Here is a 16962-nt window from a genome sequence, read left to right as displayed (position 1 = left end):
GACTGCGCCACCCAGGCGCCCCGATTTCCCATTTTTTCTAATGAAGGGGCCTGTTGAATTAAAAATAGTAATGTATTGGGGAGCCTGGGTGGCTCAGTTTGTTGAGCATCAGACTTCTGCTCAGGTCACGAACTCACAGTTGGTGAGTTCGAGCCCAGTAGTGTTCTGTGCTGAGAGCTCAGAGCTTGGAGCCTGCTTCAGAGTCTGTGTCTCCCTCTCTCTCCGCCCCTCCCTCTCTTGCTCTCTGTCTCTCTCTCTCTCTCTCAAAACTGAATGAACATTAAAATAATAATAATAATAATAATAATAATAATAATAAAATAGTACTGGATGGAGAAATAATTTAAGAACTTCAAATTTAAAAAACTACATTGATTCAGTTAATATGCTTATCCAATCTAAGTGTATTTTTGTATAGAAAATGAGTACATTAGACCAGGTTATCTCTAAGATCTCTGCCATTTAGAAAAACCTATAAATGTGAGGATTTATAATATTCTTGGTACTCCAGGCTTTAACATGGTATGGGGAATATATAGAAATATCATTCTAAAAATTACTGAATCCCATTTTCCAATCTAGACTATTTTTAATCAGCCTGCTTATTAGCAGAATTATGGAAAAATCATCAAATTATAATGACCAAGGCCAAAAAAATGCAGGGATTCTGAGTCCCCAGATATGACTCTTTCTAGATATGAAATGATTATGATTTCTGTCCAACTGCTTCTGCATCAAAGGGAGTAATTAAGATGTTTAAATCATCACTGTCATTCAATAACTTCTCCTGAAAACAAGACCCTAGCCATTCTAAATTTCAAGGCATGTAAAATCCAAGCTATACTATGTCCAAAGCATTTTTTTTTTCTAACTTCACTGCACTTTGAGGTATACTTTGTAATTTGCATTATAATTAAAATTAGGATAGGGTGCCAAAAGAAATTGCATAGTATGGTTTTTCACTTTTTCCTAACAAAGAAAATTAGCATAAAACTTATTTTTGTGGACTTTTTAGGTAAAGGTGGGAAGTATAGAATTTTTAAAAAACTCACTCCTTGACATCACCTATTAAAATAGTGGTTTGTCTTTTTCCTTGCTTTCTTTGTTTTTGATAATTCACCATGTTATAGATATAGCATTTTTGGACCTGGAATGACAAAAGAGTGAATCTACATCTCTTCTTGAACTGCAACACCCTCATTATTTTACTTACGCATGGCAAAATTATTCTATGCTCTTAAATTTCAGGCGAATCCACCATATTAAAAATGCTTTCATTTGTAAGATGAGTTTTCACATTGAATGTAAACATTAGCTTCTAATTTTTGACATGTTTTAGAAAGTGTTTTCATATTCTGGGAGACTTATTAAACAGACTAAAATCTTCCATAAAAGTTTAAGCATAGGGATTTATGTTTTTGTCTATTTTTGTTTGTATTTATTGAGCAATATATCAATATTTAATAAGTATGAACATTAAGTAGAAATACCTATATGTTTCCTCCAAAATCATTAGAGGTTGAACAATTACATTTCAAAGACTTGTTTTTAGTATTATAGTAGGTTCAGGTATACAATAAGATGATTCAACATTTCTATACATTACTCTCCTTAGCCAGGACATAGCTATTTGATTCCCCACAGTATTATATTAGTTTAGGGTATACAATATGATGCTTCAACATTTCTTTTAAAAAAAATTTTTTTAACGTTTATTTATTTTTGAGACAGAGAGAGACACAGCATGAACGGGGGAGGGGCAGAGAGAGAGGGAAGCACAGAATCGCAGCAGGCTCCAGGCTCTGAGCCATCAGCCCAGAGCCCGACGCGGGGCTCGAACTCGCGGACCGCGAGATCGTGACCTGAGCCGAAGTCGAACGCTTAACCGACTGAGCCACCCAGGCGCCCCATCAACATTTCTATACATTACTCAGTGCTCATCACAATAAGTGGTAAGTATATAAATGAATCCCCTTTATCTATTTCACCCATTCCCCTACCCACCTCCCCTCTGGCAACCACTAGTTGGTCCTTTGTATTTAAGACTGTTTTTTCACATGCCTTTTTTCTTTGTTCATTTTTTTTCTTACATTCCACATGTGAGTAAAATCATATGGCATTTGTCTTTCTCTGACTGACGTATTTCACTCAGTGTAATACCATGTAGGTCCATCCATATTGTTCCAAGTGGCAAGATTTCATCATTTTCATGGCTGAGATATCTGTATATATCTATACCTGTATATTTCCCAAATCTTCTATACTCATTCATCTATCAATGGACATTTGACTTGCTTTCATATCTTGGCTATCATAAATAATGCGGCTACAAACACGTGTCCATATATCTTTTTGAGTTAGTGTTTTTGTCTTCTTTGGGTAAATACCTAGTAATGGGGTTATTGGATCATATGTTAATACTGTTTTTAATTTTTTAAGGAACTTCCATACTGTTTCCCACAATGGCTGTAACAATTTACATTGCCACCAACAGTGCATGCACAAGGGTTCCTTTTGTCCACATCTTCACTAACACTTGTTATTTCACATCTTTCAAATTCTAGCCATTCTGACAGATGTAAGGTGATACTACATTGTGGTTTTGATTTTTATTTCCGTGATAATTAGTCTCTTTTCATATATCTGTTGGCCATTTATATGTCTTCTTTGAAAAAATATGTGTTCAAGTCCTCTGCCCAGTTTTTAATTGAATTATTTGGTTTTTTTGGTTTTGAGTTGTATGAGTTCTGTATATATTTTGGATATCAACCCCTAACAGGATATATTAGTTGAAAATATCCTCTCCCATTCAGAAGGTTGTCTTTTAGTTTTGTTGATGGCTTCCTTTTCTGTGCAAAAAATCTTTTATTTGTATGTAGTCCTAATAATTTATTTCTGCTTTTGTTTTTCTTGCCAAATGAGATATATCTAGAAAAATGTTTTCTATAGCCAATGTCACAGAAATTACTGCCTATGTTGTCTTCTAGGAATTTTATGCTTTTGGGTCTCACATAGGTCTTTAACCCAAGTTGAGTTTATTTTTGTGTACAGTGTGAGAAAGTAGTCCAGTTTCATTCTTTTGTATGTAGCTGTCCAGTGTTCCCAGCACCATTTGTTGAAGAGACTGTCTTTTCCCTATATATTTTTCCCCCTGTTGAAGATTAACTGACCATATAAGCCTGGTTTATTTGGGTTCTCTCAAAGAAAATAGACCTAGGTGTCTATTTTTGTGCAGCACCATGTTGTTTTGATTACCATAGCTTTGTAGTATATCTTGAAAGCTGGGACTGTGATACCTCCAGCTTTTTTTTTTTTTTTCTAGATTGCTTTGGATATTCATGGACTTTTGTGGTTTCACACAAGTTTTATTTTTATTTGTTCTAGTTCTGTGAAAATACTGTTGGTATTCTAATAGGGATTGCATTATATCTGTAGATTGCTTTGGATAGTACGGACATTTTAACAATATTGGCTCTCCCAATGCATGAGCATGGAATATCTTTCCATATGTTTGTGCTGTCTTCAATTTCATTCATCAGTGTTTTATACTTTTAGGTTACAGGTCTTTTACTTCCTTGGTTAAGTTTATTCTTAGATATTTTATTATTTTTGGTGCGATTTTAAATGATATTGTTTTATTAATTTCTTTTTCTGCTACTTAATTATTAATATACAGAAATGCAATGGACTTCTGTATAATGATTTTCTATCCTGTGACCTTAGTGAAGTCATTTATCAGTTCTAGTAGTTTTTTATTGGAGTCTTTAGTGTCTTCTTTTTTTTTTTTTAATTTTTTTTTCAATGTTTATTTATTTTTGGGACAGAGAGAGACAGAGCATGAACGGGGGAGGGGCAGAGAGAGAGGGAGACACAGAATCGGAAACAGGCTCCAGGCTCCAGGCTCCGAGCCATCAGCCCAGAGCCCGACGCGGGGCTCGAACTCACGGACCGCGAGATCGTGACCTGGCTGAAGTCGGAGGCTTAACCGACTGCGCCACCCAGGCGCCCCTAGTGTTTTCTATATATAGTATCCTGTCATCGATAAATAGTGAAAGTTTTACTTCTTCTCTACCAGTTTGGTGGTCTTTTATTCCTTTTTTCTTGTCTGATTGCTGTGGCCAGGACTTCTAGTACTATGTTAAGTGACATTTGTGAGAGTGGGCATCCTTATCTTTTTCCTGACCTTGGAGGAAAAGCTCTCAGTTTTTCACCATTGAGTATGATGTTAGCTGTAGGTTTTCCTACATGGCCTTTATTATGTTGAGGTATGTTTCCTCTAAACCTGCTGTGTTGACAGTTTTCATCATGAATGGATGTTGTACTTCTGAAATACTTTTCCTGCATTTGTTGAGATCATCATATGTTTTTTATCCTTTCTCTTGTTAATGTGACATGTCACGTTGATTTGCAATTATTGAACCTCCTCCTTTTTATCCCAGGAATAAGTTCCACTTGATCATGGTGAATGATTTTTTTTAAATAATGGATTTGGTTTGCTACTATTTAGTTGAGGATTTTGCATCTGTGTTCATCAAAAATATTGGCTTTTAGTTTTCTTTAGTGTCTTTGTCTGGTTTTGGTATTAAGATAATGTTGGCCTCATAAAGTGAATCCAGAAAATATACTTCCTCTTCTATATTTTGAAGTAGTTTAAAAAGAATAGGTATTAATGCTTTTAAAATGTTTTATAGAAATTCACCTCTAAAGCCATCTTGTCCGGGATTTCCATTTTTTGAGAGTTTTTTTATTTGATTACTGGTTCAACTGCATTGCTTCTAATCAGTCTGCTCAAATATCCTACTTCTTTCTGATTCAGTTTTGGAAGTTTCTAGAAAGTTATCTATTTCTAGTTTGCCCAATTTATTGGAACATAATTTTTCATAATATTCTCTTATAATCCTTTGTATTTCTGTGGTGTTGGCTACTTTTCCTCTTTTGTTACAGATTTTCTTTATTTGAGTCTTTTTTTTTTTTTTTTTTCCATGAGTCTGGCTACTGGTTTATCAATTTTGTTCATCTTTTCAAAGAACCAGATCCTGGTTTCATTCATCTGTATTTTTGTTTGTTGTTTTAACTTTCATTTCATTTATGTCTGCTCTAATCTTTGTTATGTCTTTCCTTTCACTGGTTTTAGGTTTTATTTGTTCTTAATTTTCTAGCTATTTTAGGCATAAGGTTAGGTTGTTTTTTGTCTGTTTGTTTTTTTTTGTTTTTTTGTTTGTTTGTTTGTTTGAGATTCTTTTTGCTTCTGGAGGTAGGCCTGTATCACTATGAACTTTCCTCTGACAACAGTTATTGCTGCATCCCAAAGATTTTAGATGACTGTGTTTCATTTTCATTTGTCTCCACTGGAGACTTTTTTGTTTGTTAGTTTCAAAAGAAAGTACTTCAAAATAGGAGTTACTTCATATTGTTATATGACTGCTTTTGGTAATTTTTTGCCATTTTATTTACCTTAGTTTACCAAATTATCTATGTAATATGCTTAATACTCTTCATTGTATATATAATATTGCATTAAAAACTGAAAATCTAAGAATCAAATAGTTTATATAGAATCTATTTTATTCAACTAATTAATCTTAGAGAAATTAAATAATTAATTTTCTTGTATTTGATAATATAAAATATCATAGAGAACAATATTCTGTAAAGTACTTGAGCTGTGAATTCCCTCCTTCTGGCATTAAATTATTTTGAGGTATTGATTAAATATACGTAAATCATAAAGTACTCACAGCACACAGAGCAGTTTTTTAATTCACAGAAGATGAAAACATATACTTCCCCAACCCCCTAACTTCTGTCACTCTACAGGGATATGATGAATCTTTAAAAAACTAAATCCAGATAAAATTTTGGTAGTTGAACTGTCTAATGGAGGGGTGTGTATATTGATATAATTAATTTTTTATTATTAGTTTTACTGAAGTAAATATCGTTTTGCTAAAAATAAAACTCAAGAAGATAATCTCTGAATTTTAAACATTCTCACAGACACACAAAATGCATTTATTAGTGACAAGGTGAATTTAAACTTGGTCAGGAAAGAGAATAGCTGTATCTGTTATCCTCTGGATTTCTTTTTCTTTTCTTCTGTTTCTCCTCAACTCTCACATACATAAACTCAAAATCCACTCCTAGGTCAAATTTAGAACTTATTCTGATATAGTAACTCAAGGAGAATATCATTTATAAGATTAATAGGTATATACTTATTAAGATAAATGCTATGGTTAAATTGTGAGACTCTAAGCCATTACAAATTATTGCAATATCCACATTAGAAATGCATAATATAGGCATTACGGTTTATTTGTTTTTTTCACTAATATAAAAAAAATTTGCTCTAATTACATGAGAATTAAAAATGGGAGACCAGCATAAAAATAAATCTCAGAATAGTTATAGGTTTTTGAAGATACAGTCTGAGAAATATTGAGAAAAGTGAGACTTTAATTTTTAAAAGTCAGACATAAAGAATTCCTTGATGAAATCTTTCAAAAGGCATCTTGGAATTCAAGTAAATAATTAAAATAGTTTTGGTAACAGCTAACTCTATGGGAATCAGAAACATATGGATTAAAGAAAAACTCCTTGAGGCCAAACTCATTAAAGGTTTTGCTAATGCAAAACATTTGAAAAACAGCAAATAAGCTAGCTGAATCTAAAACAACTCTGATTTTCACTACATTTAATTATTGAACAAAATGAGTCCACATTTACTACTTTATAATATCACCTTTTTCTTTACAAACCACATAAAACATCCATTAGCTCATTCCAGAAACATTTATTATCTATTTTACGCCATGATTATTTCAGACTTTGTATATGCAATAGTTAATTAGACAAAATACCTGCCCCAAGGAACCTATATTCTAATAAGAAATAATGAAATATCATACTGTCAGCATAACATAATTTAATATTCTTGTGTGTATTGTTCATATGGTTTAACTCAATAGATTCCTATGGTCTACTATAAAATAAAAATCTTTACAGAGGAAAAAAAAAGAGGCAGGGGGATAAAGGATCCTGTTGGTACATGTAGTCTACCTAAATGTGACTTACAGTTTCCAACTAAAAAAATTCCTTACATCTCTTAAGTATTTAAGTACGTTCAGCCCCTATTTTGTTAATATCTGGTTCTTTTTGCTCTTAAATTCTTGCACCTCAACAAAAGAAGTCTTTTGAACTGTGAAACCTTTGTCAACATTTCTGCCCCAGGCAATGTTTGAATAGTATCAGCTCCTGTAATGGAGATGGCTGAGCTAAATGTAGGTTGAGATGCAGGAAGAATGGCTAAGAGTGAGAAAAGTCAAGCAGTGTTTCAGCTTATTCTAGCCTGTGCTGGTGTTATATTGCTTGATTTGTAAGACATTCTCATGCTCATAGGTAAGCATGAAATTCCATTTCAAAGGCAAACCTAACCACTTTTAGAATTAGCACTTTTGAATTTCCCTGTTGCAATTTGTTTAAAAAGGTTGGGGACATATTAACATCCTGCTCATCATTTACAGTGTGATTTTTACTTAAGGTTGATAGTTAAAACAGGCATTAGACAAAATCCAAACTAACACACTTGTATTGAAATTCTGTGCTCCTACAACGTGCCAGGTGCTACATGGAAAACAAAAGGAGCTGAAGTAGTGTATCCTTCCTTCCCAAAACTTAAGATGATGCAGGTTACAAGGAGACAAAATGGTACAGAGAGTAGCTGCCCCACTCCTCCTTGCTGCCATGGCACCTTGTTGACGTTTATTTTGGGCAATATGTCATAGTGAAATTAAATGCTAGATGGTAAAATGGCATATATTTATTTCACCTCAGTTCTTCACAATGTGCCAGGAATTAAGAAACACTGAACAAACCCTTTTGAACAGTAAGGAGTCCAGGTCCTTAACTGATAAGAACTACAATGAGAGAACGCTCTACAAGGAAAACAAGGAGGAAAGGCAGCCATAGGAAGAGAAAACAACGTGATGAATCAGTAGCAGAGATACTTCACGAAAAGGTAGGCATGACAATGAACAAGGTACATTCGCAGATTAGTAAAGACTCTTCTGGAAGGAAAAAAAATTAGGGAAAATGTCAGGAGGTGTTTGGATCAATAAGCATGACTGAATTAGCGACAGCCTTACTAGCTAATCTGAGGGATTTTGACAAATTCTGGCAAGTGTTGTGGTGTCATTTAAGGACATGAATGAAGAACCTGAAGAAGGTAGCTTTTTCATTATAATGAACCTTGCTGAAATGAAAATGGAGACAGGGATGAAGACCAGAAGGAGGAGAAGACGAGGAAGAAGAAGAGAAAGGAGGAGGAAGAAGAGGAGAAGCAGCAGTAGAGGCACAATTAGTCGTAGTCGTAGTAGTAGTTAGTAGTAGCAGAGATAGCACAAAAGTATAAATATAAAGGCTTAACCAGCGAAACCACAACAGTAACAGAACTGGAAGAACACATGACACCAACTAGTTCAAAGTGTGTAATCACAGTGCTTGTGATGAATTAATGGTAAATAAATTAATTCACTGGAGATTTCGTTTTTAAGATGGAAGACGAGACACGTTAGAAAACAGAGTTATGGGATGAATAACAGTGGGAAAATCCAGTATTTCATCAGCGATGCAAGAGGTGAAGAATGGATTGTTGACTTTACGTCACTGGTGTTGAGCGATCAGTGAACACATTCTCCTTAAATTAGGCTGCAAGATGAAGGTCTTAATTTGGCAGATAATTCAAATAAGACCCAGAGCAGGAAAGTTGGGTGAGCTCCGAATGATGTCCAAATCAGAAAAGAAAAGTAGCTTTGCTCTTGTCTTAATAGTTCAGCTCGCAGTTAGAGCTTCATTATGAAACGATAATATGTTTGAAGAACTACAAATTGTTCACTACGTATAAGCCTTTTCTACAGTCGGTATAACTAGTTTAGAATATATGCTTCTGTAAAATATAACCCTCATTTAGTCATTGTAATGTCTCTTTTTCAATTATCTGTAATAAATTTCAAAGGAAAGTGATACTATTGGTCATTACCAATATTATTTAGAAAACCAAATAGTCTCATCAAGCCTTAAGTCAGTGGGTTTTGCTAATGGACTAAATAATTGTTTAATAAGTAATTTCCCAAGGTAAGAAATAATTTTTGGAATAATAATTCTTCATATAAGGACAATAGAAACAAGTGAGTATTTATCTGCGGGTGTGTTTGTGCACACAGACAGTCCAGACCTGGAGATGGGCTGCTGAGTGTCAGCCATGGATCTCACTGTTCAGAGTCTCCATGGTACTTGATTCACTCTTAGAATGAGTTAAACATGTGGGAGTTCCTGGCTGGCTCAGTCAGTAAAACATGCAACTCTTGATCTCAGGGTCATGAGTTCAGGCCCCACTTTGGGCATGGGGCCTACATAAAAAAGAAAAAAAATATATATGAAGCAGCCATTCTAGAACAGAGGAATGTAGAATGCTGCTTAAAGAGCTAGTTATGGTTTCCAAATTCCTGCATAAAAGAGGGTCTGTTTTTATTGTGACCTGATAGGAAAACAAACAAACAAACAAACAAAGAAACAAGCAACATAAACATGCTGTTATGTATTTAAAGAGACATATGTAACCATAGCTTGCAGAAAAGGAAACATTCACCTTTTGGAAATAATTTATTTCCTGTACAAAATCATTAACTACGGGGAAGCAAATATTTGCAGCAAGCATTCATTCAGTCAGTCATTCAGCAGTTATTTACTGGAGATGTACTTTTAGGTATAATTAAAAAGAAAAATGTAAAAAGATCTCTGATGACAGGACTTAGGGAAATATCATAGATAGCAGGGAGACTGTGCTTCTGATTGATGGACTGACTTGCATCTGACCAAACATGCTGCCGATGTCAACCTATAAGTCAGGAAACAAAACTTTGAAGTCCTATTTCAGTCATTGGAGATCATCAGAGCAACCAAGATCTGACAGGCCAACATTTTATTTATAGATTTTTTTTTTTTAAGGAGTAAAAACACCTAAGTCATCCATGCATTCAGTATTCTAACTGTATACTATCTGATTTCACTCATATGTGGAATCTAAAAACAAAGGAAATGAATAAACAAACAAAAATCAGAATCAGACCTATAGACACAGAGAACCCACTGATGGTTGCCAGAGAGAAGGAGGTGGGGGGATGGGCGAATGGATGAGGGGGTCAGAGGTACAGGCTTCAAGTCACGGGATGCATAAGTCACAAGGACGAAGGTACAGAACAGGGAATATACTCTGTGATAGTGTGAGTGGTGACAGATGGCAGCTACAGTTGTGGTGAGCACAGCACAACATATAGAGATGCTGAATCACTATGTTGTGCACCTGACGCTAATGTAACATTGTGTGTCAACCATACTCAAATTAAAAAAAAAAAAAAAAAAAAGAATTAAAAAAAAAGAATTCAGGCATAGGGGTAAGAGACAAACTGGGAAGGACCATGCAGACATTTTTCTAGAAATATTGGAAAAAAGGCAAGTCTCTGATAAAAATAAGTGATACAATCTTGGTATTAAATATTTATAAGCATGTAATATTACTTCCGCATTCATGATCCTGAGTCCATTAAGGAATATTCTCCCAAGGAAAACAAAAAAGATCTTTAGAATCTAGAAAAATAACAGTGTGGACAAAAGTATCCCTTTATCTATAATTAAGGTTATCATTAGTCCTTTGGGAAAGAGTAAACTGAAGACTGATAAGAAGATCCACTGTAGCATTTATAAATCATTAAGGCGTTAGGCCAAGCGCTTTATTTTGATCTCATTTGATCTTCCTATGAGTTTCACAAGTAGATGACAGAGCTAAAGTTTGAACGTGGGTATTCTAAAGTGAATGCCTGGATTTTTTACCCCTATGCATGCTCTAGGATTTACCAAAGTTTATGAATTTGATTTTTTAATAAAATTAATTGGTATATATTATACACCTATATATATTTTACATTATATATATACATACATTTATATAATTGATAAAATTGATATATATTATATACCTATATATTTTTTACATTATATATGTATATATATGTGTGCATAAATATGTGTGTGCATATATATATATATGTGTATATATATACATATATATAGACATAAATTAAAGTTGTACATTTCACATATTCTAGACACATAGATATCTGGGCTCTACAGATCCTATTACAATGACAATAGAGTGTAGAGGAGGAAAAATGATTTTCCCTCTATTCTTTTGAGTTCTTGACTGCAACTTCTTGTAATAAAGACATATATACAAGAGAAAAACAAGTTTGCTAACATGAAAACCTCATATACACATGGAGGATACCCAGGGAAAGTGAGTAATTCTCAAAAGATAGCTTTGGAATGCAGGATTAAATACCATGTTCATGTTCATAAAGGTGAGAGGGAATGCAAGTCTCTTAGGGGAGAGTAAATGAGTTCTAGGAAACATCGGTGGGCCCTTAGAAGAATGGTTGGGAGAGTATGATAGTTTGTGGCAAAGTTTGTCTGGGTATGGTGCCAATTTCTTCTCTCCTCCTCTGTGATCAAAGTCAATTTTGTCTGGTTGATAAAACTCCCAGGGAGGGCATCGATGCCAACTGAGTTCTGCTTTCCTTGAATGCATCTTTAGGCAGCTAAGGGGAGTTCAGGGAAAGCCTCTTCTAGCATTTGCTGTTTTTTAAGTGCCTACTTAAAAATAATCAATATGCCAAGGTGGCACATTTTGGAGTGTTATGTCCTAAAGTGCTATAATCATATTTTGGGGTAGTATATTCTGCTACTCTTCCATTTCTGCAGCTACTTCTATGGAGTTAATGGATGAAAAATAATATTATTCAAATTCTGTAGTCTACAAAGATTTTAATTCCATAAACTTGTAGATACTTGATCATAATTTTTATATGCTCCTTTAAAATATATTTTTCAGTTCACTTACATTAGATGAAAAAAACCTGTTTTCATTCATGTTCTTTTTATCACTTATCTATCTCCTAACCCTTAGTTTTTATTTAAAAAGTAATGGAAAATTCCCACTTTTACTTAAAGTTTTCAATTTTTAAAAATGTTCGTATAACACTCCTTTTAGAAAGAGTTTAAATAAAAATCTGAGTAAATCCACAGCCGGTAGAATTGGTCCTTATGCCATGATCGCAACAAATGTCTTTTCTCAAATAGCTTACAAAGGCTTAACAATAATTGCCTACTTTTCTCAGCTTTACAACATTCCATAAACCTGCCATACCACTGCGCAGAGCTGAATAAAGTCAAAGTTGAATACAATGTGTAAACTGTAGAGGGAACAGAAAAGTAATATACAATTACTGAGAGATTTATGGGCATATTTAATACACGGCAGTGATTCTTTGCAGAAAGAACAAAGCACGGCATTATGAAGTAGGCATGATAGTTTGAGCCTCACGCGCTATTTCTATGGCAGTTAAGATGGCATGAACAAAAGCAGCGGTTTGGTCCGGCATGGGTAATTCAGGGGCTTCTCTTCTTTATGAGAGAATAATACATTTGTCAGCCAGTTTGCCTCAAGATATTACAAGGCATAAAGCATCTCAGGGTGGTATATTTTGTTTTATGACAAACGAAAAAATTGAACAACCCTTGAAACATAAAGGTCTTTGGAGAAAGATCCATCTTGTTAAAAACCTGTTATTCTTTTCACCTTGAAACTGCAACATGGGCATATTGAAGTTAGTTTCTGTTGTGGTTCCTACGATGTATTCAGTCTACAGAGAAAACTGCTAGTTAGCATCATGCAAAAACTGGAATTGTTTCCTTCTATAAAATGGTAACATAATAATAAAAAATGGCCATATACTCTCGTTAAAACACATCTAATACCACGATTTTAGTGGTGTACCGTGGCATATTTACTGAGACTCCTGAGAGAATAATCATTCATAACTACGGACACAACAGACACTGCAGAGATCAATGACCTGAACTCAACAATAAAGCCTGTCTGAAGAATTAAATCAAGTGTGCACAAACAGGAGGAAGGAAATAATATTAGTCTAGAGCAATACTTCTCTAAATGCAATGATAGAAATTATCTAAAAGTAAAAATGCTCAATGACTATTTGGGAAGGGGGTTAGTTGATTACTAAACAGTACTTTTGTGAGAGTTCACTTTTCCACCATCTCCTTTCACACAATAATAATCTTGCTTCCCACCTATACTTTCTGTTTGTAGTTTATCCATGACACTTCATTCTGTTAATCAGTTCCTGCCCTAACAATGGACTCATCTGGCTTCTTCTCTTTTCATTATTCACAGAAGTCCTAAAAGGTGAAGATAAAGGAAATACTGTTTACTCTATATTTTTGAATATCACAGTTGATGTACTTTCTCAAGGTCTTGAAATGCTAAATGACCTAATGAACATTCCATTTAAACTCCTGAAATTGTTACAGCCTATTGGCATTCTGAGGTACTCTTTCACGTGGCTTAAGCTCTTCAAGGAATTCTAGCCCCTACCTCATGCCCAGCCCCCACCAGGACTCCCGCAGGGTCTAACAAAACAGACTGAAAGCACCACAATTTAAGGAAGGATTCCTTAAATCTCATGAATAACCGCAACTATTATAAACTTATTAAAAACATGGCCTCATCTAATTTACATAAAATATGATCCAATTTAAATGCCTTGGCCTCTCAGTCAAAAAAATCCAAATAACACTTAAACATTTTCCCTATTAATATTCTGGATGTTAGCAACATTTTAGTTACTATAAGCCCATTATAAGCTCACAGATCAGTGAGGATTTGAAAACCCGATTATACAAATGTATAGAAAATCAAGCCTATTCCTTTTCCTAATACAAATAGATAATAAGATTTTCCAAAGTGAAATCAACTGCAAATACATATATTAATAGTTTAAAATATAGTAGAAATATACTATGTGTCTATTAATTTCACCACAGAATTGTGTTTATTACTTTGTTTGCTTTCAAATAAATACTTTGCTCATAAAATTTGAGTAACTTGAATAATATTGATTATTGTCATAAAAACAAAATAACTTTGTATTAATTCTCAATATTTGAAGAAACATATATTGTGAGACATATTAATTATCAAAAACTTATCACTATATATAATGACGTGCTATAGCAATGTTTAGAGAAACAAAATTATTTTCTGGATTATTTTAAAGGACTGAACATTAAAGTAACATATTTATGTGTAATGACTCAAATACATTTTCTAGGAATTACAGTATTATAAAGCCTTGTTTTTGTTATGTTTCAAAATACAAAATGTGGAAAACTAACTTTATTAATTACATTAATGAAAGTATCTTTCCTATTTTGTACACGCTAATTAAAACCAAAATGTTAAATTATAATAATTAGAAATAAATTGATATTAAGTAGCAGAAAAATCATTCAAAAGAAATATTTGAAAGCTAGAATTAGAATAATGTTTTGCACAAATACAGGTTCACTAAATGGACCCAATACTTTTAAAATGTTTTAATGAGATTATCCAAAAATAGCTAATTACATTATAAGCTAAATGACATGGAGATCCTAAAATTTACATGTTTGCTAAAAGCCTGCAGATAATTAGTTTTTAAGCCTACACTACAGCACATTCAAAATATATGCTGCGTTCCTTCAATCCCTCTTTAAGCAAATGAGAACCAATAAGAAAGAATACTCAAATAAGTTATTTTAATAGAGTAGTTATTCCAATTATTTATGTTACCCACAATAAAATACAAATTAATATTTCCAGAAACTTGAAGATGTGGAAGATCATTTCCCCAGAAGATGTCTCGAAAATAGAAGTGTAATAACTTCCCCCCAAATTAACAATGACTCATCATGCTCAAAACTGTCAGAAAATTCATATAGCATCTATCATGTAGTCTGAAAGCAACATTTTTAATAATTATATTGCATAGTTATAATGGATACATTTTTCCCTCTGGCAAAGCTTACAAATGATGTGTTTTTTTTTTCATTCCTTGAAAGTCAATGGAGATTAAAATTACTTTTTTCTTGATAAAATTTAATTTTTATGATATTTTCTTGAAATGAGAAACTCACTATCTTTGTATAGATATGTTTTTTATATGTATCTCTACCAGATACATTTTGGAATATTTACACATTTTACATAATCCTTTGATCTTTATATAAAATAATTGTATATATTTCTGCATTTTGAAAGAACATAATTTGGATGTAACTAGTATTATCAAGGTTATTAACTCTAGATAATAAGGCAAAAAAAATGACTCCCCATTAAACAAATCTAAAATCTAGGGGTGCCTGAGTGGCTCTGTCCATTAAGCTCCCAACTCTTGATTTCAGTTCAGGTCATAATCTCAAGGTTGGTGAGTTTCAGCCCCATGTTGGGCTCTGAGCTGACAGTGCAGAGCCTACTTGGGATTCTGTCTCTCCCTCTCTCTGTGCCCCCCTCAAATAAATAAATAAAATAAACATATCTATCTATCTATGTACATAGATTAGATATAGATATAGATACAGTAGTTTCTGCCTAGATAATTGAATTATACTTGCTATTTTTTTTTTAGTTTCATTCAATTAGTATCAACTTTAGCCAGTATTTAAAATTTGATCATCACATACCCTTATATCAATATTTTTGAGTATCAATTATTGAAAGGGAAGTGTTAAGTATACAGATTAAAAATGGCAATTCTGTTGCCTGGGGAACCTTATATAAAAGTTAGGGAGATAGGAGCAAAAGGTTTCAATGTTTTGGAGAAAGCAGAATAGAGGCACACACAACCTGGCATATGAATACTGTTGAAGATTTAGTTATACATGGGTAGAGAAGTTGTGACCATCTAAACCAAGGAACTAAAGCTTAAGTCTGAGCCATATAAAGATACAAGGTAAAAATGTACGTTACTGCTGTGGCGTAGAATCAGCCACGGGGAAATTAAGGTGATCAGGTTAGTTCCACCGAAATCTTACTTAAGGCTTCAAAAGCAGCAAACACTAAACTGCTGTATGGCGAGACTTTCAAATCCTACAGAAATAATGGCCTAGGCAATAATGACTTAGCAGTGAAGCACAACAAACCACTAAGGAAAAATCAGCATAAAGGATTAACTTGCGACCTTACAGCCTCAGAACTATAGATAAGAGAAACAATCCAAAGAATTATTTTTTAAATGTGGGTTAAGAAGCATTAAAATAATATAAAAATATAAAAAAATACTGAACGAATAGGGCAGCTTGGAAAAACAAGAAACATATTTTAAGTAAATCCAAGTTATAAAAACTTCTAAAAATGAAATTTAGGGCCATTAAAATTAAAACCTCATTGGGCATGATAAATGGCAGATTACATACAACTACAGAGAAACTGAATGAACTGGAAAATAGATTAGCAACAATTATAGGGAATAAATGACACAAATATAAAGAGTAAGTGGAATTGGTGTCTTCTATAAAGATTGAAATCATGGAAGGTCCAGAAACTGATGCCTCATTCCATTTCAGTGGTATCAAAAAATATTTCAACTCTTACACTCTTACAGGTAGAATGAATTGTGTACTGGCCACATTTCGAGGCATCGCTTTGATGGTCTTATACTTCAAGGTGAAGTATAAAAATACACCAGCTATGAACGGAACAGTAACAGATTTTAAGCTGTACCTCATCTGTGAAGTTCCCATGCCTGGAGAAGCTAATGCCAACTCATCATGTAATGCTCAATTAGTACGATAAATTATGCGCCTTGAAAAAAATATATAAAACAGAAATATAGAGACACAAAGAAATGGACTCATTCAAGAGAAGACAAAAGAATAGGATGATAAGGTTCAACATATGTTGAAGTGGAATGAGGGGGGGACATGCAAACAAAAAGTGAATAGGAGAGAAGCAGTTCTTAAAAAGTCATTACTCAGAAAAGTTTCCCAAATGGATTACATCCATGAGTATTT

The 16962-nt window shown here is 33.6% G+C and overlaps 1 protein-coding gene across 1 annotated transcript; it reads left to right on the top strand.

The window, feature by feature from the left end:
• The first annotated feature begins 16474 nt into the window (after positions 1-16474).
• Positions 16475-16744, top strand: LOC121034189 (ATP synthase membrane subunit DAPIT, mitochondrial-like). The gene has a single exon (XM_040481123.1). It carries the CDS (start codon positions 16478-16480, stop codon positions 16742-16744), a length of 267 nt encoding a protein of 88 aa, XP_040337057.1. The 5' UTR covers positions 16475-16477.
• The last annotated feature ends 218 nt before the right edge of the window (positions 16745-16962 follow it).

This window comes from Herpailurus yagouaroundi, unplaced genomic scaffold (genome assembly GCF_014898765.1).
Source record: "Herpailurus yagouaroundi ecotype Mexico unplaced genomic scaffold, PumYag 159, whole genome shotgun sequence".
Taxonomy (NCBI): domain Eukaryota; kingdom Metazoa; phylum Chordata; class Mammalia; order Carnivora; family Felidae; genus Herpailurus; species Herpailurus yagouaroundi.
The sequence above is the reverse complement of the archived record's forward strand: the minus strand, read 5'-3'. Positions and strand labels throughout refer to the sequence as shown.